This window comes from Adiantum capillus-veneris, chromosome 13 (genome assembly GCF_014529385.1).
Source record: "Adiantum capillus-veneris isolate H3 chromosome 13, ASM1452938v2, whole genome shotgun sequence".
Taxonomy (NCBI): Eukaryota; Viridiplantae; Streptophyta; class Polypodiopsida; order Polypodiales; family Pteridaceae; genus Adiantum; species Adiantum capillus-veneris.
In genome coordinates this window covers 99,191,245-99,216,566 of record NC_140943.1, presented here as the reverse complement: position 1 = coordinate 99,216,566, position 25,322 = coordinate 99,191,245, and the positions used below count along the sequence as shown (strand labels likewise).

The 25,322-nt window shown below is 43.6% G+C and overlaps 2 protein-coding genes across 6 annotated transcripts; both read right to left on the bottom strand.

Annotated features, from left to right (window-relative positions):
• Window positions 1–4,343: 4,343 nt before the first annotated feature.
• On the bottom strand, window positions 4,344–5,870 carry LOC147444514 (uncharacterized). Its single transcript, XM_086527872.1, has 3 exons — window positions 4,823–5,870; window positions 4,628–4,729; window positions 4,344–4,526 (listed from the first exon to the last, which is right to left on the bottom strand). Exons 1-3 carry the CDS (start codon window positions 5,789–5,791, stop codon window positions 4,482–4,484), a joined length of 1,116 nt encoding a protein of 371 aa, XP_086383998.1. The 5' UTR covers window positions 5,792–5,870; the 3' UTR covers window positions 4,344–4,481.
• A 7,220-nt stretch (window positions 5,871–13,090) lies between these two features.
• LOC147444513 (cation/H(+) antiporter 19-like) lies at window positions 13,091–17,457 on the bottom strand. 5 transcript variants are annotated; one of them, XM_086527104.1, is made up of 4 exons: window positions 16,897–17,457; window positions 16,483–16,695; window positions 14,645–15,646; window positions 13,091–14,563 (listed from the first exon to the last, which is right to left on the bottom strand). In XM_086527104.1, the coding sequence occupies exons 1-4, from the start codon at window positions 16,915–16,917 to the stop codon at window positions 13,385–13,387; spliced, it is 2,415 nt and encodes an 804-aa protein (XP_086383230.1). In that variant the 5' UTR covers window positions 16,918–17,457; the 3' UTR covers window positions 13,091–13,384. The 5 variants fall into 5 exon arrangements, with proteins under 5 accessions (XP_086383230.1, XP_086383231.1, XP_086383232.1 ...); XM_086527105.1 differs by having other exon boundaries at window positions 16,483–16,692; XM_086527106.1 differs by having other exon boundaries at window positions 17,049–17,457.
• Window positions 17,458–25,322: the final 7,865 nt, after the last annotated feature.

The window sequence follows — 25,322 nt, the reverse complement described above, 5'->3', positions numbered from 1 at the left end:
TTCTCAACCTTCAAAATGGCCCAAACAGACTTCCAAATGGAAAAAGGCCATGTAAATATGTGTGAAATCCCTTTTATAGGGGCTTAATAAATCATAAAAATTAAAAAATGGTGTTTCTTGGCTCGTGCTGCTCAATTGGAGACCCATTTGGCATGTTTTTCATAGCATACAAGTGGCCTCCTATTCGCATTGCATAGCACGACACATCGACCACTTCTGTTTCCATCTCTCCCTTTCACTGCTTGTGAAGCTCCCCTTGTGGGCCTCGACACCTTGCTCTCCAACATCACACATGAATCACCCCTTAGCAAGGGTAGCGACGGCGCCATTGATGCTCTCCTTCTCTCTTTCAAAAAACTTGAGCACGAGATGGGCCCCTAATGGGTGCCATGCCACCACCTTCCTCGCAAGGTGTTCCTTCCAAAATTGGCTTATGACCGCCCATGGGTGCCAACTGCGCCACCAACACGCCTACATAGTGCCGCCAAGGCGATCCACCATAGCTAGCACACACGAGCTCTCTCTCTCTCTCTCTCTCTCTCTCTCTCTCTCTCTCTCTCTCTCTCTCTCTCTCTCTCTCTCTCTCTCTCTCTCTCTCTCTCTCTCCCTCCTTATGTCTCCAAATGGGGGCACCCCCTTGGGCCCATGTGGGACCAAGCTGGGCACCACATGGCAGCCCCTCGTCGATTGATCTCCAAAAGCTTCCCAAAGTGCTCACAAGGTCACCAAAACTCCTTCAAAAATTTCAACCCCTGTCACACGTGGAATACGTGCCTTTCGACACGCATTGCCATGTGTATTACCATGTATGTATCGATGTGGGGTATGCCCGTCAAAATGCGCGTAGAAAGGTATGGTGCATCAAAATATTGCACATCGAAAAGCACGTAACATGTTGTAGTGTTGGATGCCAAGATGAGCACCCCCTTAACTCGCCGTACAAGTGTGCACAAAGAGAGGAAGTACATAATCCCTGAGCACCACCTCCAGCTAATCCTATTTCATGTGTTGCATGGAGGAGCAAGTCGTCGATCTCCAAAATAATGGAAGATGGCACGTGAAAGGGGATCGTGTGTCAAGCAAACCTCGATGGAATCACATAAGACCTGCTGATAACAATGTTCGAGACTAACCTGTGTGTGTGTGTGTGTGTGTGTGTGTGTGTGTGAGAGAGAGAGAGAGAGAGAGAGAGAGAGAGAGAGAGAGAGAGACAGAGAGAGAGAGTTGGAAACTACTGGCCATGCGCTCCCAACAAATCTCATACAATGAATTAGATAGCAATGAGCAATGTGATCTCGCCAATGAAAATTTATTTACCAAGGTTATTGTAATGGCATGTAGATCATAATTGGGAGCTCCATATCTCTATTATTCTGCTCACGTGTCAGCAAATTGGCTATGGAACACGAGCTTGATATTGAGTTAGCACAGCAAGAAGACGTTAAGGAGCCTGTGTGTGTGTGTGTGTGTGTGTGTGTGTGTGTGTGTGTGTGTGTGTGTGTGTGTGTGTGTGTGTGTGTGTGTGTGTGTGTGTGTGTGTGTGTGTGTGTGTGTGTGTGTGTGTGTGTGTGTGTGTGTGTGTGAGAGAGAGAGAGAGAGAGAGAGAGAGAGAGAGCTGGATTCTGGAATTTGGCCAAGCAGCGAGCTGAAGCCGGTGTAGAGAGAGAGAGAGAGAGAGAGCACCTGACGAAATAGGTCTCCAGTGTTTGGGTTAAATCTGTCTCGGCTTAATATCGTGCGCTTTGAGGGCAAGGGAAAAAGGAAAATTTCCACCAGTGTTAAAAATTGAAAAATTAATTGTCTCCTTTCTCTCCTCTCAATTGCTAGAAAGTGCATCTCTCTCTCTCTCTCTCTCTCTCTCTCTCTCTCTCTCTCTCTCTCTCTCTCTCTCTCTCTCTCTCTCTCTCCACACAACACGCACATAGTGTGTGTCTCGGTCAGTGTTTGAAAAAAATGTGCCAGTTGAGGCAAGGGGAAAAGGAGAAATTCCGCCCCAAAATAGAGAAAAATACTAACCTAATTTTCTACAATTTCCGCTTGGCAAATTCATGGAAAGGAAATATGTATGTTTGAAAAAATGATTTTTCCGGAACACTGGTCTCGATGCAGTGGAGTCGACGCAAGTAGATTATAGGCAAGCCCACATCCTTTGATTTGGAAAAGAAGGGACAGTGCAAATCTCAAAAGGATTCAAAAGTTAGTAATCTTGAAGTAAAGCAAGCAACTTTTTATCTATAGCTATGCTATAATAAAAGGGGGAGGGATTCCCGCTCCCCCCACCCCACATGGCAACACCTACTTGCTCCGGGCAACTTTAGGCAGTGTGGTCTGCGTGAATAGTCACACACACACACACACACACACACACACACACACACACACACACACAGAGATAGATAGTTAGTTCTATTATCGTCCTCGGAGGTCAAATATGACCTATGGGACCAAATGAACATATCACGTGGTGTGAGTGGAGGTCATAAGTGACTCTCGATGCTCAAAAATGGCTGAAATGAGCGTCGCAATAGAGAGTCCACATCGTGGTTGGGAGAGGAAGGTATGTAGGGAGAGCTCATGGCTGAATATATGGGGAAAAGAGGACCTAATGTGGTCAAACTGAGCACTCAAGTAGTGTGTGGTACTCACTCTCTTGCACTTGACGAGGGCATAAGGTGCAAAGTCGATGACACTCCTCGCCAGTGCCCCAACGTCCTATCTCGCAGTGTAGAGAATGGGAGCTAAGACGAATGGAGGCAATGGTGCGGATCGCACTCAATGGGATGGGCTCAAGGATGTAGGGATGGGTTCGGTTACCTCATTTGGAGAAGAAGAGAGATTTATAGTTTGGGGCAACGTGTGTGGTGTAATGGCTAAAGCGAGAACCTTCGGATTTCTCCCAAGCCGTGATACATTGGCGTTGTAAGAAGGCCTCATTAACTTGGGATTCGATCGACGCATCCTTGACCAAGTGGCATGTATCCCATCTTCCAAACCATTACTTGATGTCAAGCATCCACCCCGAACTTAGTATTTTGCTCTTGCATGTCTTTTGAACCTTTTGACTTGCTTCATATGCGATTCTAGGAAGTCGATGCAAAGGGCTACGTTGTGTCTTACGCATGTACTCCACAACCCTTTGCATGCCCAAGACCTCAATGGAAAGCGATCCGGACTCAAGAAGTAAGAGTATGTAGGGTGTTTGTGTCTTGACTTGGAGAAAGTTGGTGAGAAAACACTTTTGGACATTCTCAAACTCTTTCCAAGTAGACTTGCCGATGCTTCCACCCCACACCTCCACTCCATAAAGAAGCACCGGTGTCACCAATGTGTCAAAGAGGTACTTTCTGAGAGCCCAACACTTGATCTCTCCAGCATTGCACATGTTCTCAAATGCATAATAAGCCCTCTTTCCGGCTTCCAAGCGACGCATTGCACAATCTTTCCATTTATGATTGGATGGAAGTACTTGAAGTGATCTACCACTTCAAGTTGCTCATTGTTGTATACAATGCATGGATTTTCGTCATTGAGGGTCTTTACAAGCATAACCTTGGTTTTGGATCCATTCAGGATCAGCCCGCTATGTAGGCAAAAGCGTTCCAAGACACTCATAAGCTTTTATGCATCTTCTAAGGTATGTGCCAAGAGCACTACATCATCGGCATAAAGCAAAAGCAAGATCACCACATTTTCGATCTTAACCTCTTCTATGCCTTCTTGCTGCATAAAATCAAGAACCATGCATTCCAATTCATCAATGAGTAGCCCAAAGAGGGTTGGGGAAAGTGGGCATCTTTGTTTGACACCAATGGTGCTTGCAAAAAATTCTGATGCTTGCAAAAAATTCTGAAATTCCATCCACTACAAGAGGTTGTGTGCTCTTGTGACGCTGTTAGCGACGGAAATACACTGGGTTTTTATAACCCCCGGCGTCGCTAAAACAGTCGCTACGAGCGTCGCTATCTGCGTCGCTATATGCGTCGCTATATTGCGACGCCCATAGAGACGCTCATAGCAACGCTCATAGCGACGCATATAGCGACGGTTACACATAAGACTATAGCGACGCTCGTAGCGACGCTACAGAGCCATAAATAGCGACGCTTATAGCGACGCCCGAGAGAATTTTTTTTTGGTGGCAGGACATTGAATGCCCTGCCACCCATCAACCATATTGTACTTGATTCACTTTTTAAAAAACGTGCAAGGATAGATAATAGACCCAAAATAGTCACCCACAAGACGCATTGTTTGCAAAATTGAAAATTGTACACATCATAGGCAAAATGAATTGATTGGCAAATGTAATAATGACAATTGTACAACATCATAGGCATAAAGAATTGATTGGCAAAAGGAACTGCGGTGACAAATGTAATAATATACATGGTTCAAAAAGATGTATAAAATCCGTCTCATGATACATAAGCTATGAGAAACCCTAAACTAATGCTATCTAGCTACGGCTAAACTGACGTCGTTTAGTCAGACGTCTCATCGCGTCCAAGCGGCGTATCTGTCGGATTCTGCAAAAAAAGACAATAAGACAGCTTTCAGTAAGTATAAACATATAACGACATTTATAAAACAATACAAAAAATAAAAAAGAGTAAACCCTAATACTAACCATGCCGCCGCGAGAACTGAGAATGTCCATCAGGGCGTTTAAGCCCTTCCTGCCTGCGTACTCGCGCTCGTACGGTGTGGGATCACGTCCTGGCATCGACCACTGTCAAAACATACAAAGATTTCATTATGTTAGAATTAAAAAACTCATAAACCCTAAACTATCGAACATAAAGAGCAATGCGAAAACACTTACAAAATCGGCCTCCAGTGATGCCCATCCACCGCTCCCCAAGTGGTGCGAGCTCCCTGCCTCTACTCGCGCTCTGGCTGCATCCTTTTGTTGCTTCCACTTGTCGGGATTCTCGCGCGCTGCTTTCTTCATATTCTTCCAATCTTCTTTGGCCAGCCAATTTGGCCTGTTCCACCCATTCTTGATAGCTTTTTGCACTTCGGAACGCTTGTGTTTGCAGTATTCACGCATTCGAATCTTCATCAGGTCTTCATTGAAGCGCTGATCCCGTGTTGGAACGGGAAACTCATCATGAAGTATGCTGATGACTCTGTTTTTTAAATCACTTGGTACTTCACTCCATTTGTTTAGTATGTAGTGTCTAAACAGCTGAGAGCAAAGACCACGCATGCGCGAGATCACCTTCTTACCGTCATCATCCATGATGATGCCGCCGCTGATGTCGACGGAGTAAGGCAAGCCCTCTGGTCGGTGACGCGTGAACCTGGGTGTCCTGGCAGGGGTCTCTAGCGGCGTGTCGATGGGGGTACGGACGTCAGGCGTCTCCACCGGCGTCTGGGCCCCGAAGCGAGGAGTGTCGAGTGGGGTGGCTCCTGGCGGAGTAGGTAGAGGTGTGTAGCTTCTAGGAACAGTCAGTCGTGCAAAACCTGGCGTAGATGGCGATGCTGTGGCTGGTGTGGGGGCGGGCAAAGAAGGGGAGGGTAAAGAGCCTCGTCGAACACGAGGCGGTGTGGAGGCATCGGTGGAGGAATCCCCACAACAACCGCCACCGCCACCACTAGAGCGCCGGTGTCTAGATGAGTGTGAAGCTCGTCTCGTCGACGCCGAAGCTTCGGAGCGCGCCGAATGCTCCGAAAGAGAGGGAGATGCGGATGGAGTAGGAACGCGCGATGATGCGCCAGAGCGATGACGCTCCACGTACCACTGTCTCTCCTGCGGTGACAAAGAAGAAAGAAACTCCTCATCATCCATACCTGCATTAAACACACGAATATTTAAACTTAATATTGAATGAATAGAGTAGACAATGACGCAAAGACCATTAAATACAATGACGTAATGACGCATATAAATACAATGACGCAATGAATTGAGTGATAGAAGAGGCAAGTCGAAAACTCAGAATTTTCAATCAAAAGATGTGAGCGCGAGTAGAAAAGAGCGTTATACACCATGGAAGGTACTTAGAGAGCCAGAGCTTTTACAACACGGAGCAAAATTGTTCAAATACAATATTTGTGGCTTTAAGAGATCTCTCTCTCATCCTCGCATAACTCAGCATAACTTCCTATATCTATATAGAGCTCTCCGTTTAAACACATATCCTCTGTTTCATTTTGTAGCTCCTCTGCATGCACCCCATATAGAGTAGTAGCATCTTGATGCTCATCTGGCACCACCGCAGCGGCTTCTGATTGAGCATCTTCTTTGATCTCCTCCATTGATGTCGTTGTGATTGGCACATGGTAGCCTTCATACATCCTTGCACTACGAGGGGCTACCTCTATGACGTACCACCAGTTTGATGTAGACTTTGTAGGATGAAATATTACCTGCCAGAGCCACATAACTTACATGAGAGCTTTCAAGCACATAACTTGTAAAAGGGGGATGTTAACTATTTACATACTTACTTGTTCACAATGCTCGGGTAGTACGAAAGTGTCTCTTAGGTCAGTCCATTTCTTAGTAGAATCCACCTCAAGAAAACCAGACTCTCCTCTACGCACAGTAGCGTTGCGACCCTCCATGATTATCTTGAACCATTGCACGTCGAACAAGTCGACAAAAAATCCTCTGTAATCGATCCTCAAAATCTCTTGCAGCGTGCCGAAGTAAGTGAGTTCCGCCACCACAGGATCTGCATCAGAGGAACGTCGTCGACTAGACTAATCAAATTTTGCCATGATTCCACAATCTTGAGTAAAACGCTTTTTGTCGATTCGTTCCACCCTAAAATGTCGACCTTTACACCATGCTGCTGTGTATGACTTATACTACAACGAAAAAAGATTATGAGTGGCCGTTCAAACGTTTATAAATAAAGTCACTTGCTAGTCGTACATTGCAAACTTACCTTGGTCGCGCAACCCCGAGAGTACTCCCACTCTTCTTCAGTCACTTCGTCACCGCATTGTTGTGCGCTTTTCAATTGGTTGTGCAACCATCTTAAGCTCATGAAGGTTGGTAGGCTCTCTAGAACCGCTGGATAGTGCATCGGTGGTCGTCTTCCTCGTCTCCACTCGATTCGTGCCCTTTGTCGCTCTTGCTTTGCATCCTCATATTGTGAAATCCACTTTTGCATCACTGGATTGTGAAGCATGCAAAATCGGTTGATTTTAGCCTCTAGATCTTCCGTCATCTTCTTCTCAACACCGAGATTGCACATGACAATCCCAGATATGCGCTCATTATCTATGGTTCGCCATAGCGTGTCCCGGGATTTATCAAATCCGTCTAGCCACTCTCCAATGTACACTAGGGACTCTGATACCAACCAACCTTCTGCCATGCTACCCTCCGGACGTGCCTTTTGACGCACATATCCCTTAAGCGTTTTCATGAAACGCTCTAAGAAGAACATCCATCTGGAATGAACTGTGCCAGCTATTTCCACCTCATCAACTATGTGAACAAGAAGATGCACCTGAATGGTTAGCATTGTAGTAGGAAAATGTTTCTCAAACATGCACACAAGCTCCACAGCATTTAGTTTGGCGAAAGGTATGGAGTCTACGTTGATCTCCTTTTGTGAGATCCATTGCACCAGCTTTGCAAGTTTGTAGATTGTGTTACGGATGTCGAGAGACAAACATCCCTCAATGGAAACCGGTAAAATAAACTGTAAAGTATGTGCAGCAATGATATTAAAGTCCACATTTTATGCAATGATATTAAAGTCCACTATGAACGTACCTAACACATTTTATGCCAATCGTGTGACTTCAAACCGGTAAGCTTTCCTTCTTTAGTAAAACACGTTCGGAGCGAGTGCATTACGCCAGTGGGGGTCCGCAAAGATCGAATGGTCTCTTTTACTTTGCATTCTTGGGCTCCTGTGAAAATCCATGGTGCTTTAGGGAGTTTTATCGATCCATCAGACGCTGTTTGCGGCCAATATTGCTCCATACGATCCACATTTCTAAGGTCAACTCTGGCTCCCAAAGTATCTTTCTTGCCGGTCAGATGGTCCCATAGTAGATTACCCACATTCTTGAATATGTGCATTGGATCGAGCAAGTGATTGATCATGAGTCGGGGCCAGTATGGTAACTCGTACCATAGAGATAGTCTCTTCATCCCTAGAGGCAATCCGTCATCGCACATCTCCTTCTGCTCTAACCATGCTTGTGCAGACATCCTTGGTGGCTCTCTTCCCAAAAAGCCGTCGCGTAACACATGATTCTCTGGAAGATACGCTTGATGACCTTCGTAGATTTGCTTCTTCAGTGAGGGTGCCCTACGTGCATTCAGTCTAGGTCCACATGTGACACATGCTCTGTATCCGCTTGTTTGAAGCCCTGCATGTATACACATGATAATAGATCAACTATGGGAAAAAACAAGATTTACAGTGTCTGAGTGAGGAGTGTCAATAGATCACCTGAGCATTCTGTTAGCCCGGGATAGTCATGCATGGTCCACATTAGAATGCCTCTGATCAAAGCATTCCGTCGTCCTGTGTGTCGGCTCATATCCACCACCTCTATGCCAATCCACAATTGTTGTAGCTCTTCCAATAGTGGACGAAGATACACATCCATATTCCCCACTTTATATCGCCCTGGCACAATCAAGCTTAGCCATAGGTGCCCCTTCTTCGTAGTCAACCACGGGGGAATGTTGTAGTTGACGATGAAAACGGGCCATACACTGTAAGATGTTGATCTTTGACCAAATGGATTTACGCCATCCATAGCCAGGCCTAAGCGCAAATTTCGAGCTTCCCTGGTAAAATCCGGCCATGTTCCATCTATATGTTTCCACGCTACGCAATCTGCAGGAATTCGTAGCACACCATCCGAAGATTTATTCTCCTCATGCCATGATGCTAGGGCGGCCATGGACTTACATTCGAAGAAATGCTTGATGCGAGGAAGCAGAGGGAAATGTCGCAAAACCTTTTGTGGAATTTTTGTCCCGTGGAGATCTACTCGATATCTTTCGGAATCACATTTCGGACACTTCTCCATGTCTATGTATTCCCCTCTGAAAAGAATGCAGTCATTAGGACAAGCGTGGATAGAATTGTAATCCATCCCCAAGTTTCGCAAAATCTTTCTTGCTTCATCTCGGGAATCTGGCATCACATTGTCAGCTGGTAGTATGTGCTCTTTCAGCAATCTACACAACATAAAAATATGATACAGTCGTGTAAAAATCTATCAGATCATTATACATTTAGAGTTTTATTAAAGTAAACTAATTGTAATAGATCACCTGAAAAGCGTTGTGACGCTAGTGTCACTCCATCCAAACTTTGCCTGCATGTTGAGAAGAACCAGGAGTGCTTTCAATCTAGACATACGTGCTCCATTATACAATGGCGTATCGGCTTCACTTTTCATATCATCATAGATAAGCCTTTCTGAATCCATGATCGTCTCGATCATTTCATCAATCTCGGGCTCAAACATTGTCTCGTTGGGAATGTGCTCTGCATGATCATCCCCCGAGCTGTCAGAGGCTACATCTTGTGGCCTCACATATGCTGCTTGACCAAAGCGCCTGCGAACACGTCTATTGGGTTGCAAGATTGCTGCTTGTTGGCCAGCGTCAGAGTCTGACGAGTTATAATTGGCAACAACTCGATCTATAATAGATGGATCGAACTCGCCAAATTCACGAACGTGCTGCAAAGAAACACGTCTTGTCCGTCGCACAGCATGCTTGCATTGATTACAAGGACATAAGACCCTCGTTGAGAGATAGGTGTTTCGGTTGGACGGTCCCACATCCTCGTCGCTACTCATAATGAGGATAAAAAACTTATAACCTGGACAACAAATTTAATATTCTATTGGCATTCTTCGTCTTATCTCTCTCTCTCTCTCTCTCTCTCTCTCTCTCTCTCTCTCTCTCTCTCTCTCTACCTCACATTCTCTAGTCATGTCCAATCCCCGCACACCTAGGTCTAGAGGTGCACGGAGATCAGAACCACCGGGTTATAATCTCGTCTTTATTGGTCAATACCTATATTTGTGGGTACAAGAAATCTACACACCCACGTCTACATGATACTGCATGTAGTGGACAAAACCCCTTTGCCTCTTCTCTAGCTGTAGCACTTCACAGCATCTTAACATCTTTTCACAGTAGATCTTTTCACTGTTCGTCTAACTCTAAACCCTAAACCGTAAGTAATTCTTGCGTGGACTCGATCTAACGTAAATAAGCGTAAATCTAAATAAACGTAAATCTAACTAAAAATAAACCTAAATCTAATTTAACGTAAGTCTACATCTAACCTAATCTTTAACGTCTTTTGGGATAGTTTCCTACGACGTTAAAACTCTCTTCTTCTTGTGTGTGTGTGTGTGTGTGTGTGGGTAAACCTAAATAAACCTAAGTCTAATCTAATATAACATAAATCTAAATCTAACGTAAATATATTATGTTATATTAAAAACAAAGAACTAAACTAACAGGGATTATAAGAACCTTAAAACTGATTTAACACATAATTTTTCACATAACTCGGCAAGAGTTGGCATTCTCATCACTAAAGATGTGAGAGTTAACTTCCGGCGGTGACGCTGCCTCATCTCCATCCACATCTGACGACAGCAATTGGCCCTTTAGACCGTTCTTGCTCTTGTTACTAACTTTGAAGTTGCTGTTGAATGACTAGAGGTTGTCTAGATGGTCATTGTGTCGGGGATGTAGTGACTCTTGCCGCCCTGAAGATCCACCTTCTTCCCTATCTTCTGAAGATATTTGACCAGTACTTTTGGATCGACGGAGCCCACCATGAGTGAAGGCAACAATACCCTATATTCCATTGAGGGCTTTCTTCACCCGCTTCATGCAGGCATCGCAGTCTATGGAGACCTAAATCTAATCTAATATAACGTAAATCTAAATCTAGCGTAAACAAACGTAAATCTAGTTAAAAATAAACCTAAATCTAATTTAATGTAAGTCTACATATAACCTAATGTTTAACGTCTTTTAAGATAGTTTTCTACGACGTTATAACTCTCTTCTTCTTGTGTGTGTGCGCGTGTGTGGATGTGTGTGCCAATAAAAAGAGATAAATGGTATAACCTTTCTATCACCCATGCCAAGTATAATAGATTGATTATGCCATTTCCCTCTTGAATAATAGGTCTTGAGTTCAACTCCTCGTCGGCTAGATCTTTAGTTCTTTTAATTTTAATTAGTTTCCTACGACGTTAAATTAGTTTCTCTCTCTTTCTCTCTCAATGTGTGTGCGTTTTTTTGGATTGTATGCATGTTTTCTCTCTCTTTTCCTCTCTCAATGTGTGCGTTTTTGGTTTATGCATGTTCTCTCTCTCTTTTCCTCTCTCAATGCGTGCGTTTTTTGTTTATGCATGCTCTCTCTCTCTTTTTCTCTCTCAATGTGTGTGTGCATTCTTTGTTTATGTATGTGTGTGTGCGTTTTTGTTTTTGTTTGTACTCTCTCTCTCTCTCTCTCTCTCAAAAACACTATGTGTGTGTGTGTGTATGTGTGTGTGTGTGAGAGAGAGAGAGAGGGAGAGAGAAAGAGGGGAAGGGAACATGAGAATGAGGAGAGGGAAGGAGCATACCTGGCTCTCCTTCCTCTCCTCGTGTGTGTGTGTGTGTGTGGAGAAGAAAAAGAGAGAGAGAGAGAGAGAGAGGGAGAGAGAAAGAGGGGAAGGGAACATGAGAATGAGGAGAGGGAAGGAGCATACCTGGCTCTCCTTCCTCTCCTCGTGTGTGTGTGTGTGTGTGGAGAAGAAAGAGAGAGAGAGAGAGAGAGAGAGAGAGAGAGAGAGAGAGAGGGAGAGCATTACCTGCTCCTTGCTTGAGGGCGCCGAAAAACTCAGATCTCAGATCTGAGTTTTTGGGCGCGCTCGGTTATTTTTTTAGCCCAGCCGACGTAGCTATGAGCGTCGCAAATTTCTTTGTAAATTTGCGACGCTCATAGCGACGCCGGGATTTTTTTTTTCAGCGTCGCTGTGTGAGCGTCGCTAATATGAATAGCCTCTTGTAGTGATCTCCCATACGTAATCGACATATCACTTTTTTGGTAGATGCGATAGACTGCATGGATAAATTCTCTCGGCACTTGAGGGCTTTGCATACATCTCCAAAGATTTTCTCGCGGTACCATGTCAAAAGCTTTCTTGAAATCCACAAAGCAACAATACAACTTTTTTCCTTTCAATTAAGACGCTTCCATAAGAACTCGAAGAGTGACAATGTGATCAATAGTGCTATGATGATTTCAAAAACCTGCTTAGCCAAGCGTACGTTTGCCATTCTTTTCAGCCCATTCACTTATCTTCATCTCCATGATATATCCAAATAACTTTGCAATCAAAGAACCAACCATTATAGTGCGATAGTTGTTCACATTGTTTACATCTCCTCCTTTGTACAAAGGCTTGATCCAATTTGCACTCCAAGCATGTGGCATGCCATACTGAGAGAGAGAGAGAGAGAGAGAGAGAGAGGGTCTCTGACGACTCTACTTGACTGTGTGCGAGGAGAGCAGTCGCAGAGGTCTCGGGCGAGAGAGTGGCGCCCTTTTCGTTGGGATCATTGAGATTTGGGGGGGGGTGTGTGTGTGTCAGGGGACCAAGGTAGGGCCCGTATTCGTTTGGCAACCTCCTTTATTGAGAGAGAGAGAGAGAGAGAGAGAGAGAGAGAGAGAGAGAGATAACCTTTGCGCAATGCGAGCTGACCAGTGACTCTTGAGAGAGAGAGAGAGAGAGAGAGAGAGAGAGAGAGAGTTGCGAGCTACTTGCGCCTCAGTAATAAGTATGTGTGCGAGAGCGTGTGTTCTCGATCTGTGCTGCCATTTTTTTGTGGTGACTCACAGTCTGCCATCATGTGGCGCTCACCAAGATGCTCATGAAGGCAAGGGACACGCGGGAGGTCACGTGTGTGTAGTGATTGGAAAAAATCATTTTGCCAAACAAACAAAACTCCTTTTGTTGACTTTTCCGAGAGGAAATTTCAAAAACTATGTGAATCCAGCCTGTAAATCAGTTTGAATGAAAACGTACAACAACAATAAGTGAGCAAGAATGAGAACAAAACTTTCTAAAGATGGCGCACCAATTAGACCAAAGGATTTTGGTGAGTTTATACAAGAAGAGATTCACAACCATTTACAAGAGATGCTCCAGAGGCGGCCAGGACAGCAAGGTAACTCTTACCTTCTCCAAGGCAGGACACACACATGCAGGGAATTGTAGGAGAGACCCAAAGGAGGGAAAAGGGAGAAAATGATGCAAAGCTCAAGGGTAGGGGTGTGTGTGTGTGTGTGTGTGACACACACACACACACACACACACACACACAGAGAGAGAGAGAGAGAGAGAGAGAGAGAGAGAGAGAGAGAAATCCTATGTGTTAATTAGATGGTGGTGATGTTGCATTAAGAGCTGTGAAGCTGGAGTTGTGCTGTTGTATTACCAATATAGAGGCCTTCATCTCCCCCCCAGCATTTGCCAGAGCATCCCCCACCACACCCAACTCCGAATTGTCCCGGTTTTGCACCCTGGTGCTCTGCCTCCCCGCCATTACCAACAAAAACTCACTTGTTGAGACAATGGACACCACTGCCTCTGTTGGGTCCTCCACATACTCATGCTCCTCGTAGTATATCGACTGCCATGGATCCTTCTCGGCTCCTTCTGCCACGGGCTTTACCGCTGCCAGCGACTCCTCATTGCGCTTGTTCTCGGTCTCAATGTCACCCACATCTTCAATGTCTATCACATGGTTATGCTGGTTCTGCCCTTCCTTTTGCTTGAACCTTAGCACCCATACTTTCACGCATGGATGCTCTGCAAGCCGGCATCCGAATGCCAATGCCTCTCTATCGTCCGGACCTCCGAAGAAGATGACTGCCACTTTGTGAGAAGCGGTCGTATCTGATAATTGGGTTGAGCTCCATGGACCCCTATCTACGAGCACACACACCGAACAAGGCGCATTTTGCATCACCCTTTGGTTAACCGCCTTAAACCCGGGATTGTTTATATACTCAATTGTGCCATCCTCTTTCTGATACACACTATATGGTAAAATTATAACTGTGGCCCTCTTCTCAGCAGCTACATTGCATACATCATAGTGCATGTCTGCAAGCTGTGAAACCACACTCAGAAGCTCTACAGAAACTTTTGAAATGCGGCCATAAGCCTGGAACGCAACAAGGATTCCATCATCGCCTGGCGACATGCATGTCTTCCCATCTTGACTCGCATTTCTGCTTAAGTTAATGATGGATAAGGTTCTCTCTGTTAACTCGATCAGATGTAAGGGAAAGAGCTTCACTGGCCTCTTGTTTGAGGTCACTCTACAAGACTCAACCAAGTTGAGCAGGCCCGGTATGCTGCGGGTGCCATCTACGCATGCCAGAATGCGAAGCTCATCTTTCTTTTTGTGATTACCTTCCAGTTTGCGGTGGACGTATGGCACAGGGTTTCTCGCCGGTTTGTAGAGTGCCATCACTGCAGGCGTTGTAAAGAACATTAAGATAAGGCACATCAACACCAATATGGCAAAAGTTTGATCATCAAAGACCTGCAACAAAGCAACTTCAAGCTAAAGAAGGGTAAAAGGAATGAAACCAAAGCTAGAAAATCATCAAAATTTGCATATTACCCCAAGATCCAATCCAATATTCAGCACAATGAGCTCCACAAGTCCCTTGGTATTCATCAGAAAACCAAATGCAAATGCTTCGCGCAAGTTCAAGTTGAGAAACCTTCCGACTATTGCACTTGCACCGATCTTTCCCACACCCGCAGTGAGAACAAGGAGAACAAGAAACCCTACTCCTTTGGCACTATTGATGCTGCCGAGGTTAGTCTTCAATCCACTCGATGCAAAGAACAGAGGTAGCATCAACACAGTGATAAAATCCTCCACCTTGTCAATAAGCATTTTGGCAAAGCTCCCCTCAGTGGGAACGATCAAACCGAATACAAATGCCCCAAAAAGAGGGTGAATGCCAATCACCTCCGTCGCAAATGCGGATAGCAAAACACCCACCAAGGTGATACACACATATATCTCACTCACAGTTACTTGTCCATTGACTCTCTGTGCAATCCAATCCATCATCCTTTTCACTATGGTGAGCATGAAGATAACATAGCCAATCCCGCAAATGAGCACATACGCAGGAGTAACTGGGCTTTTGCTAGGTCCAGCTATGGCTACTCCGATTGCAAGAAGGATCCATGCGCACACATCGTTGATGGCGGCAGCGGGAATGACCATACGACCAAGCTTTGTGCCGAGCACTCTTCTCTCCGCCATTATCCTAACTAGCACAGGGAATGCAGTGATGGCTACAGGAACACCTAGAAAAACCACCAAAGGAGCCAACTCAGTTTCCAGATTGAGTGACTCTTTGAGCAGTGTGGCCACCCCGATTCCGCCCAAAAATGGCACAGTTATGCCCGAAAAAGCGACGATGAGGGCGGTCTTTCCACTCCTTCTGATCTCCTTTAAATCGAGTTCTAAGCCAACCATGAACAAGAAAAAGAGCAAACCAATGGTGGCTATGGTGTCTAGCAGAGTCATGCTGCTCTTTGGAAAAAGGGTGTGCAGGTAAGTTTTGTTGCGTCCTAAGCCAGACGGCCCCAGAAGTACTCCACCCTGAGAGAAGACAGCGGATACGAGTCAGTGAGACCAGCTGAGGCTTAGAAAGAGCATATGCAGAGATACATGCTAATCATTAGCACTTTGAGAGCTGTACAGTGCTGCCATTTTTTATTGGGACAAGAATTTCAATAAATATTTTCCTTCCAAACAATTTGGCAACATAGGACTGGAGGAAACCTTAGCATGCATGGATGCAGCATCTGGACTACAGAGAATGAATCCAAGCAACTAAGTAATCCCACAGAGAAAGCCATAGCCTCTAGTGTGCAGAGAGTGGATCCAACAACAAACTAGTCCCACAGAAAATGCCATACTGGTGTTGATGAGGTTCAAATTCAGACAGAGCCGGCGATTGCCAGTTTTTGACAATTGCCCTCTGGAACCTTCCTTCTCAACTTTCTTAGTAAACAATCACTACTAGAGGTTTCAAAAGATGCCAACGCTTCTTGCCCAGCGCCATTTCCGCGGTACATCCTCACATATGTGACACCAATAATAAATGTCAGAAGAAGCATACTATGAATCAGAGTACTATGTCAAGTACTCAAAGAGCTACAACTTATGGAGAGTCAAATATTCAAAGCCAGATTAATGAAATTCAAGTATTCACAACAACTATTCCAAACTGTGAAAGCCAGCTGGAAATCAGAAAATTCCTCAGAATCTTGGTGCCAATACCAAAAAGAAAACAAAAAAGAAAAAGGCATGAAGATGGATGACAGAAAATCGATCCTTTTCACCCTGGAGACGGCAAGATTTATATCCAACCAAAACCTTGATGCCACATTTGAAAGCTAATTAACTTGAGAGATACAGTGAGCATCGCTTACAATGATCTCCGCCAGAACTCGGGGTTGTCGGAAGGGTTTAAAGAGCATAGCCATAGTTCTGGTGACTAGCAGCACCACCACAGTCTGGATAATGAGCAAGGCCAAGGCAAACTTGGTGGGGTTGTCCCCTTGCAAGGCCCCATTGGACACTGCTTCCATGTAGGGGAAACACGGCTTCGTCATGTTCGTCGCCATTGCAAATATGATCTCCTGCTTCAGCACCAATGCAATTCACACTTTTTAACTTATGAGCTTCCCAGCCATATAGCTCAAACATGTGGGTGTGTGTGGGTTGCTAGTTGGAGTTTCAGTTCTAAGTGGGATATGCAGAGAGAGAGAGAGAGAGAGAGAGAGAGAGAGAGAGAGAGAGAGAGAGACTGTTTAGTGGCAGTGTTGATGTAAGGTGAAGCTCACCAGGACTGGAGAGTGGATCATATACAATAAATGACAATAAGGAGAGATGCAGCGCTTTGCGCTTCCTTTTGGAAACCCAGATGTGTGTACGTGTGTGTGTGAGAGAGAGAGAGAGAGAGAGAGAGAGAGAGAGAGAGAGAGCGCTCAAATACCAATGCCTGCTAGAGAGCTGAGGCTATAGAATTGCAAAGAGAGAGGAGAAGACAGACAGAATGCTGCTGCTGCGCTGCATATTGTTGTCGCAGTACACCAAACACATGAGCACGCAAAGAAGTTTATGATTGAGATACACAAACCAAGGTGGTGAAAAGAGAGCGATAATGGGCTGGCTCAGCCTGCTGCGATTCGCGAGGCTTCACATAGAGTCCGAGAAATCAATCAGGATAGAGAGATGAGAGAGAATAGAGAAGAAAGAGAACTCAAATGGACCAGTACAAAATTGGGTTGGGGACCGGGAACCGGGATGCACAGGAATGAGTGTGTGTGTGTGTGATTGTAAATTGGCCATAGCTGTAGGTGGTTGGTTGGCACTTGGCAGTGCTACTAGTAACTTATTACTAGTAAGCGCAAAATGTGTGTGGGTGTGTGTGCGCGCGCGCACGAGAGAGAGAGAGAGAGAGAGAGAGAGAGAGAGAGATAGAGCGCAAGACAGAGAGACGTGTCTGTGATCATACAGAAAGCGAGCAGCTGTGATTTTAAAAGAGAGATGAGGGAGACGCTCCAAAGTTTCCAAAGCACTGTTCATTCTGCAAATAATGCAGGCGCCGAACTTGGAAGGCGGCGAAATATAAGCTGATGAGATAAAACTCGTAGTCGATAAACTCGTAGTCGGGTGACGGGTGACGGTTGAAGCGTCAGGTGCTGGTCAACTCGACAGAATCCACTACACGAAATGTGGAAGCCTGTCGTGTGAGAGCGAGAAGAACAAGATAATTATTGGAATAGTCTTGAGCTCAAGACCTCATATTTGTCATTAAGGTGCATGTGCAATCCATATTTCCAGAAGACACATATGGACGGGGCGCAGGGGCTTGCTTCCCCTCACATGATTGGTGCAAAAGTTCATGCTAGTTGTCATGGCCCCTAACTTTGCACTCAGCATCAACCCCCCCCCCCCCCCCCCCCCCCCCCTAAGTGCCACGGGTGCCAAAGCATGGGATCAATGGACCAAATTGAAAGGCGAGATGGCGATTGATTCGGATCATTAATCGATCAAATCTAAATTCGGGATTCCAAGTTTAGATTTCGAAAAACTAATCTCGGGAGATCAGCCACATGGACTTGCGGAGATCTAATCTCGAAACGTCTCGCTTCCCAAGCTAGGTTTTGAACCTTCGCCATCAGCTTGAGAGGCATACGCCTTGATCAACATGTCTGCGTACGCCTCGTTGAAATAGATGTGATTTTACATCTATTTGAAAGTAAACTCAGGATCTCGACATAAAAACTAAACTCGAGATCCCAAGTTTAGTTTTTGTGGACAAAACTAAACTCGGGATCCCGACTACAAAACTAAACTCGAGATCCCGAGTTTAGTTTTTACCCGTCGACGACCGAGATCTGCGCGTACCTTTGATTTTGCACAAGAGCCATTGATCCCATGGTTGGGACTCCGTGGCACTTAAAGCTAACCCCCCCTCCCCCCCCAACACTAAAGGGCACAGATGGAAAGAGATGGGATCCACGGTGGGGGTCGAAAGGGGGAATCTCGAGGTGAATGGATGGTGGAAAAAAATGTTACGAGACTGGGCACCCTCCTGTTGTAGTGGTTAGCTGCAATTGGGATAGCTGGGCGTAATGGTTAATTATGTGCTGTCTCTTTATTTTACTAATTGAGTTGATGATGATTTTGTAGAGTGGAATGCGGAGAGTTGATGAAGAGACGACGGCAATTACTCTTGGCCATTTTATATTTGCACAGTATCTTAGAACATCATTTCAATAAGTCACTATGGCTTTGTAAATAGTTGTAGTGGGAACTCCCCTCATGGGTCATGCAAGAACTAATGAGCTCCACTCATTTACAAAAGTGAAAGTGGTTGTAAAAGAGGGGCTTAATTTTTGGCACCTTAAACTCAAAATAATATATTAAATACCAAACTCCACAAAAGGGGTTCCTTGGTCCTGTGTTAGGATTTGACGGCCAACCTATTCTTTTAAAAGATGGGTTGTAGAAAAATGCACCCTTCCCTATAGAAGGGTCTATTTTCAGTTTGCCCTTCCAATGAGAAAATTTCGCATAATTTACAAGGTAAGATACTATATTCTGTCAATGAGTATAACCAATATACATATAGATATTGTAAATGAGCATTAATATATATAAAAAAAAATTTAATTAGCCCTTCCATTGACATGTATTCTATTTTTTCACCCTTCTCTATAGAAGGATAATTTTTGAACAAGCCCTTCCAATGACTCAAAAAAACTTTGGCCTCCATACGACCGACAAAATGCCTTAAGAAGGGCAGATGGGCGTCAAATCCTATCAATGGCCGTGGAGTTTGGGGTTAGATTTAGGCCTTTCTCTTGCAGATTCTCTTCTCTACTCTCTTAAGCTATGGTTATTTGCTGTGTACTCTCTAATCTAGTCTCCATCTCTTACACTCTCTTACAAGCTTGTCTATGTCAATTGTATGTTTAATGTGTATGTGTGTCATAGTCTAGGTGAGTGTGTGTGCTTGGAAATTGGAAGAAGAGGTGGACAGTTTGATGGTGATTGCTTGAAAGCTTGTGTTGAATATTTTAAGCGGTTGATCTCCCCCTCTTCTCCCAACAGTGGTATCAGAGCCTCAGGTTCGAGGATAAATCGGCACCAGATTTCAATTTTAAGAAGGAGTTCCTCTAATCAACAAAATTCCAATTGCAATTCAAAGATTCAAGGATTTGTGGCAATTCCAAAACTAATTGATCGAATTTTCAAAAGAAATTTTGCTTGGTCATTAATTGGCGGCCAATCGGCAACTAATTGGCAACCAGCTTCTAGTTTCGACTTCAGGACGATCAAGAACGGGTATGTTCAACAGCTAATTTTAAGCATTAGCTAATCTTGAGTATATGTGAAGATACGGACGAGAAAGTGAACCGACTCAGAATTGGAAGAAGTCGAGAAGCTTAAAATACGACTTTGAAAGAGAAGTTGAATTGGGTAAAGAGAATCGACAAGGAGGCGACTCTTGAAAGATTTCCTGAGGAAGACCAAAGTAACGTGGTCATCAAGTGCTCCGGCTAATATAAGCTTTCTCGGTAACATCCTCCATGCAAAGGAGTCTTAGCTGTAATTTCGACAGTCGCGTTTTCTTCACGAAGAGCTTCATGGGAACGAGCTCTTGCATGCATGCAAGACCCACAACCTACCATCACCAAAACCGAAACTCATACTCTCGGTAGGAGCGCCCTGGGCAGCTGAGTCGTTTTCCCTTCCTGCATACGAGCTGAAAGTGACCGCAGAAGCCGCCATCACCCCCGCCTTGCTCGCGCCGCTGTTCTTCCTCGCCATCGACCAGTTCACACACACCTTTACTTAAAGGTGTGGTTAAAAACCAACAAAAAAAAAGTAGGCCACCTGCAAGTTGGCCGGCCATTGCATACCTAGCTAAGGGACAATTCACCCCTCCTTGCTTGAGGTTCTTGACCGACCGCCATTGCCACTTAAAAAAATCTCCATTCTCTCCCTCTTCTCCACTCGCCTGCTCTTCCAACCTGATCGGGCTCCATTCACTTCCAAGGGGCAATTGTCTTCCAAGAAGTCGACAAGGCGACATTGGCACTAAAACTTCCCACAATTGCCACACATCTTGGAACGAAAATAGTTGAATTTTCCAACTTAATCCCTCCTTGACATCGACTAACTCAATGGAGCTGCCAAATTGTTATCTTCTTTCGGGAGGATAAGGGAGACTGGACGCTACAAATTCAACTAGCTCGGTAAAGCACCGTCGGACTGTCTACTTCTCTAATTTCCTAGCACATCGCCATTCCAGACTGGACGCCACCGCTCTTTCTCAGCTAAGTACATTACATTTCTGTATTTATTTTATTTTATTCCGCATATTGCATCTGTGAATATCACCAAATAGCCTTTTTAAGCATCACCATTTAAGTATTTATTTATTTAACAAAAAAATTTATATTTTTAAAAAAAAAGCACGCAATCATGGCACACCTTCCTCATGCACCCACAATTGCAGAGCAACTTCAAAATTTGCAGCAGTCACTCACATATGAACGCATACGAAGGCAAGAACTTGAAGATAAATTATTGCATTCTGCACGCATCGAATCTGCACCGGCACCCAAGAAAAACAAAATTAGCAGAAAAGCCTTCACTTTCAAAGATTTTGATGGCACTAAAGATGCTAGCACGGTTCTAGCATGGGTTAGTCAACTAGATGACTACTTTCATGATGAAGACTTTCCCGAGCGTGAAATGGTAAAGTGTGCATCCAATCATCTCACTAGCGGCGCTGCATTATCGTGGAACGCTACCAAACAACATGGAAGAAGACCACGCATATGGAATGCATTTAAAAAAGTGTTTTTACCCCAATTTTTGCCCACACAGTACAAAGCTAAAGCATGATGTCAATGGGATTTAATACGACAGGGTAGAAATGAAGATGTACAGGGTTACACTGACCGTTTTTGGAATTGTCTAATTCAATTGCACGCTATTGAACATGTTAGTCGCAGGAAATTGAAGCGAAAGTACATATCAGGCTTGGCACTACAAATTAGTGCTGAGGTAGATATGTTCGAACCAGATTCTCTGTCAAAGGCCATTAATTTGGCTCTCAACGCAGAAAAGAAGAAAGGTGGACATTCCTCTCACACTGATCAACCTGCTAACACTAACCGCAACAAAGAGACCTCCTTTCTCTCCTAACTTTGACAGAAGCAAACACCAAAGCCGTACCTTTTTCAAAAGAATAAGATTTGACAATCCTCCTACCACTGCTCAACCTCATACAAGTAACAACCACAATAACACTCAGCAACAACGAGGCAACCAACATCCTTCCAACCAGCGTTTTCCACCAAATTCTAATGGTAACAAAAAGGTGAAGTGTTTTAAATGCTTTCAGTATGGTCACTATGCAGATAAGTGCCCAAATGGTCATGCTAAGGGCAATGGTCAATCCAATGGCCATTCCAATGGAGTCAACAGAAATTCAAATCAAAAACCCTTCAACAACAACCGCCCCAACGGAGCTACTCTTAACCTCATCGAAGATGCTACACCCAACGACAATGAAGTGGAAGTTAACTACGGTGAGGGATATGATCCTGATTATGATAACGATGACAACCCATCCTCAGGTACTCCTATATCTCCTCACACTTTGTTCAAAGTGCAAGGCACTATTAAGGGTGAAAATGTCACCATTCTGCTAGATGATGGTAGTAGCCATGATTTCATTTCCACACGATTGGCACAGCAACTATCACTCTCTGAAATTTCATCACCTCATAAGGTCAAAATTGTTTTTAATAATCAACGTTTTAATTATAAAACTCAAGTCACTGTTGAAGTTTGCATTGGTTAATTCACACAAGCACGTACATTTTTGGTAGCACCATTGCATGGTCTTGATATGATTTTGGGAATGCCATTTCGTCATGAATTTGACCCGTTGATTAATTATAAAACACGTACAATGTCTCTCACTCATAATAATAAAACTTTCTCCATCCAAGCAACACTGCCACATCAAAAATTTCCACTCCTCTCTCACACTCAAGCCAAACGAGCAATTCGAAAACAGTGGAAAACATATCTAATATTGGTAAATCAAATTTCTGCTGAAACTGAAACTTCACGTAATTCCACACACAATGAATTTCTCTCACAAATTTAAAGATTGTTTCATGCATGATTTACCACCTGGAATTCCACCATCACGCCCAGAAGACCACAAAATTGACATCATACCGGGTAGTGAACCTCCTTGTAGAGCACCTTATCGTGTAAATCCTACCGCACACAGGGAAATACAAACTCAAATCACTGATTTACTTGACCGAGGCCTAATCCGACCTAGTAGTTCACCATACGAAGCTCCAATACTTCTTGTCAAGAAGAAAAATGGAACCTTTCGTATGTGTATCGACTACAGGGCTTTAAACAAGATCACCATTAAGAATAGGTTTCCAATTCCTAGAGTGGATGACTTATTAGACAAAATGAAAGGGGCACACATCTTTAGCAAAATTGACCTTAAATCAAAATATCACCAAGTCAAAATGTTTGAACATGATGTCTACAAACCTGCCTTCAGAACACAAACTGGACACTATGAATTTCTTGTCATGCCATTTGGTTTGACAAATGCACCAACTACATTCACACGCATGATGAATCGAATTTTCATTGACCATCAAGATTTTGTGATTGTATTTTTTTATGACATTTTGGTATTCAGTAAATCTGAGAGAAGAGCATAAGCAGCATTTAACACGTGTATTTGATCTGCTTGCACAAAATCACTTGTATCTTAATCCTGAAAAGAGTTTATTTTTCCAATCTGAAATTGAATATTTGGGACACATTGTATCGGGTAAGGGAATACATGTCAATCCAAAGAAAATTGAAGCCATTCAATCCTGGCCTAGACCCAAAAACTTGCATGAGCTACGATCTTTTATTGGTCTTTGTAGCTATTACAGGAAATTTGTTCGTAATTTTTCTTACAAAGCACATTATTTGACTCTCTTATTGAAGAAAAACACGCCTTATGAATGGACTGATTTGCAAGAAAGCTCATTTAATGCACTTAAACATGCCTTGACTAATGCACCTGTACTGCAATTGCCTGATTTTGAAAGACCATTCTTTGTGGTAGTCACTGATGCTAGTGGAAAAGGTATCAGTGCAGTCCTTATGCAAGATAACCATCCAATTACTTTCGAAAGTCGTAAATTCAAACCATCTGAAACAAAGTTCAGTACTTATGATAAAGAGTTGACTGTTGTGGTACATGCATTGAAAATTTGGAAACACTATGTAATGGGTACTGACTTGATCATTAAAACTGATCAACAAAGTATCAAATATTTACTTTCTTAGCCCTTAATAGATGATAGACATATTAAGTGGGCCGCTTTTATTCAAAGTTTCCAGCCCAACATTCAATACCAACCTGGTAAAGAAAACATTGTAGCTGATGCTTTGAGTAGAAGACCCTCACTTAATCATCTATCAACCATTATGGGAACTTCATTTGACACTATGCCTGACACTTATGCACATGATGACGACTTCAAAACAACATGGTTGCACATGCTTGATAATTCTGTACACGCATTTCTCGAATACACTATTCAAGAAAACTTCCTTTATTTCAAACAAAAATTGTGTGTGACTAAACCTTTCCGTACATTAATTATTGAAGAATTGCACAAACCTCCTTACGCTGGACATAGAGGATTTGCTGCAACTTTTCAAAATTATGTCGTGATTTCTATTGGCCTACTATGAGAATGGATGTTAAACAGTATGTGCCAACTTGTTTGATTTGTCAAAAAATCAAAGCAGCTCTACATGTAAGAAATTGGGACTTTTACACCCTCTCCCCATTCCTGCAAGACCTTGGGAACATATTTCAATGGATTTTGTTACTGGTTTCCTACTCACAACTCACAAACATGACATGATATGGACTATTATGATCGTTTCTCTAAACAAGCGTACTTTGTTCCATGTAAGAAAACACTCACAGCACATCAAGCTGCACTTTTGTTTCTTAAGATTGTTTTTCCACATCATGGTTTGCCTAAAGTGATTATTTCTGATGGAGACACAAAATTTTGTAGTGCTTTTTGGACTACTGTATTTGACAATCTTGGCACTACACTTGACTTCACTTCTGCATTTCATCCTGAATCTAATGGTCAAACCGAAGTCACCAATCGCACTATTATTGACTTGTTAAAGGCTTATGTTTCTTCTCAACCTAAGAAATGGGATGATTACATACATATTTTGCAATTTGCATACAACAACACCACTCACACTACCACGGATAAGTCTCCATTTGAAATAGTATATGGTCACTCTCTTCCTACTCCTGCTTCACGTCTTTCTAATGTTGTGCCTCGCTGATGCTTTCACTACTGACTTTCATGATATTTATGCAAGTGTGCATTCTTCCATTAAACACTCACAAGAACTTTACACCAAGCATGCTAACAAGCACCGCAAGGCACACCAATTCAAAGAAGGTGATCATGTTTTACTTCGCATCAAAAAACGTAGGATCAAAAGTGTTGATACTAATGTCTTTGTTAAGCTTGCTCCTCGTTTTTATGGACCTTTCAAAATTCCAGCTCTCATTAATGATGTTTCTTTTCGTTTAGACCTACCTGCACATTGGCACATTCACAATGCCTTTCACATTAGTCTTTTACGCCCATTCCGAGGACCCCTA

Excerpts from the sequence above, each read along its gene's own strand:
- LOC147444513 (XM_086527104.1), bottom strand. The coding sequence starts at position 16,917 with ATGATCCACTCTCCAGTCCTG. Across the intron at positions 15,647-16,482 it reads GAGTTCTGGCGGAGATCATT|GGTGGAGTACTTCTGGGGCC; the intron begins GTAAGCGATGCT and ends GTCTTCTCTCAG. Across the intron at positions 14,564-14,644 it reads ATATTGGATTGGATCTTGGG|GTCTTTGATGATCAAACTTT; the intron begins GTAATATGCAAA and ends GCTTTGTTGCAG.
- LOC147444514 (XM_086527872.1), bottom strand. The coding sequence starts at position 5,791 with ATGGATGATGAGGAGTTTCTTTCTTCTTTGTCACCGCAGGAGAGACAG. Across the intron at positions 4,730-4,822 it reads CATCACTGGAGGCCGATTTT|TGGTCGATGCCAGGACGTGA; the intron begins GTAAGTGTTTTC and ends ATGTTTTGACAG. Across the intron at positions 4,527-4,627 it reads TCAGTTCTCGCGGCGGCATG|AATCCGACAGATACGCCGCT; the intron begins GTTAGTATTAGG and ends CTTTTTTTGCAG.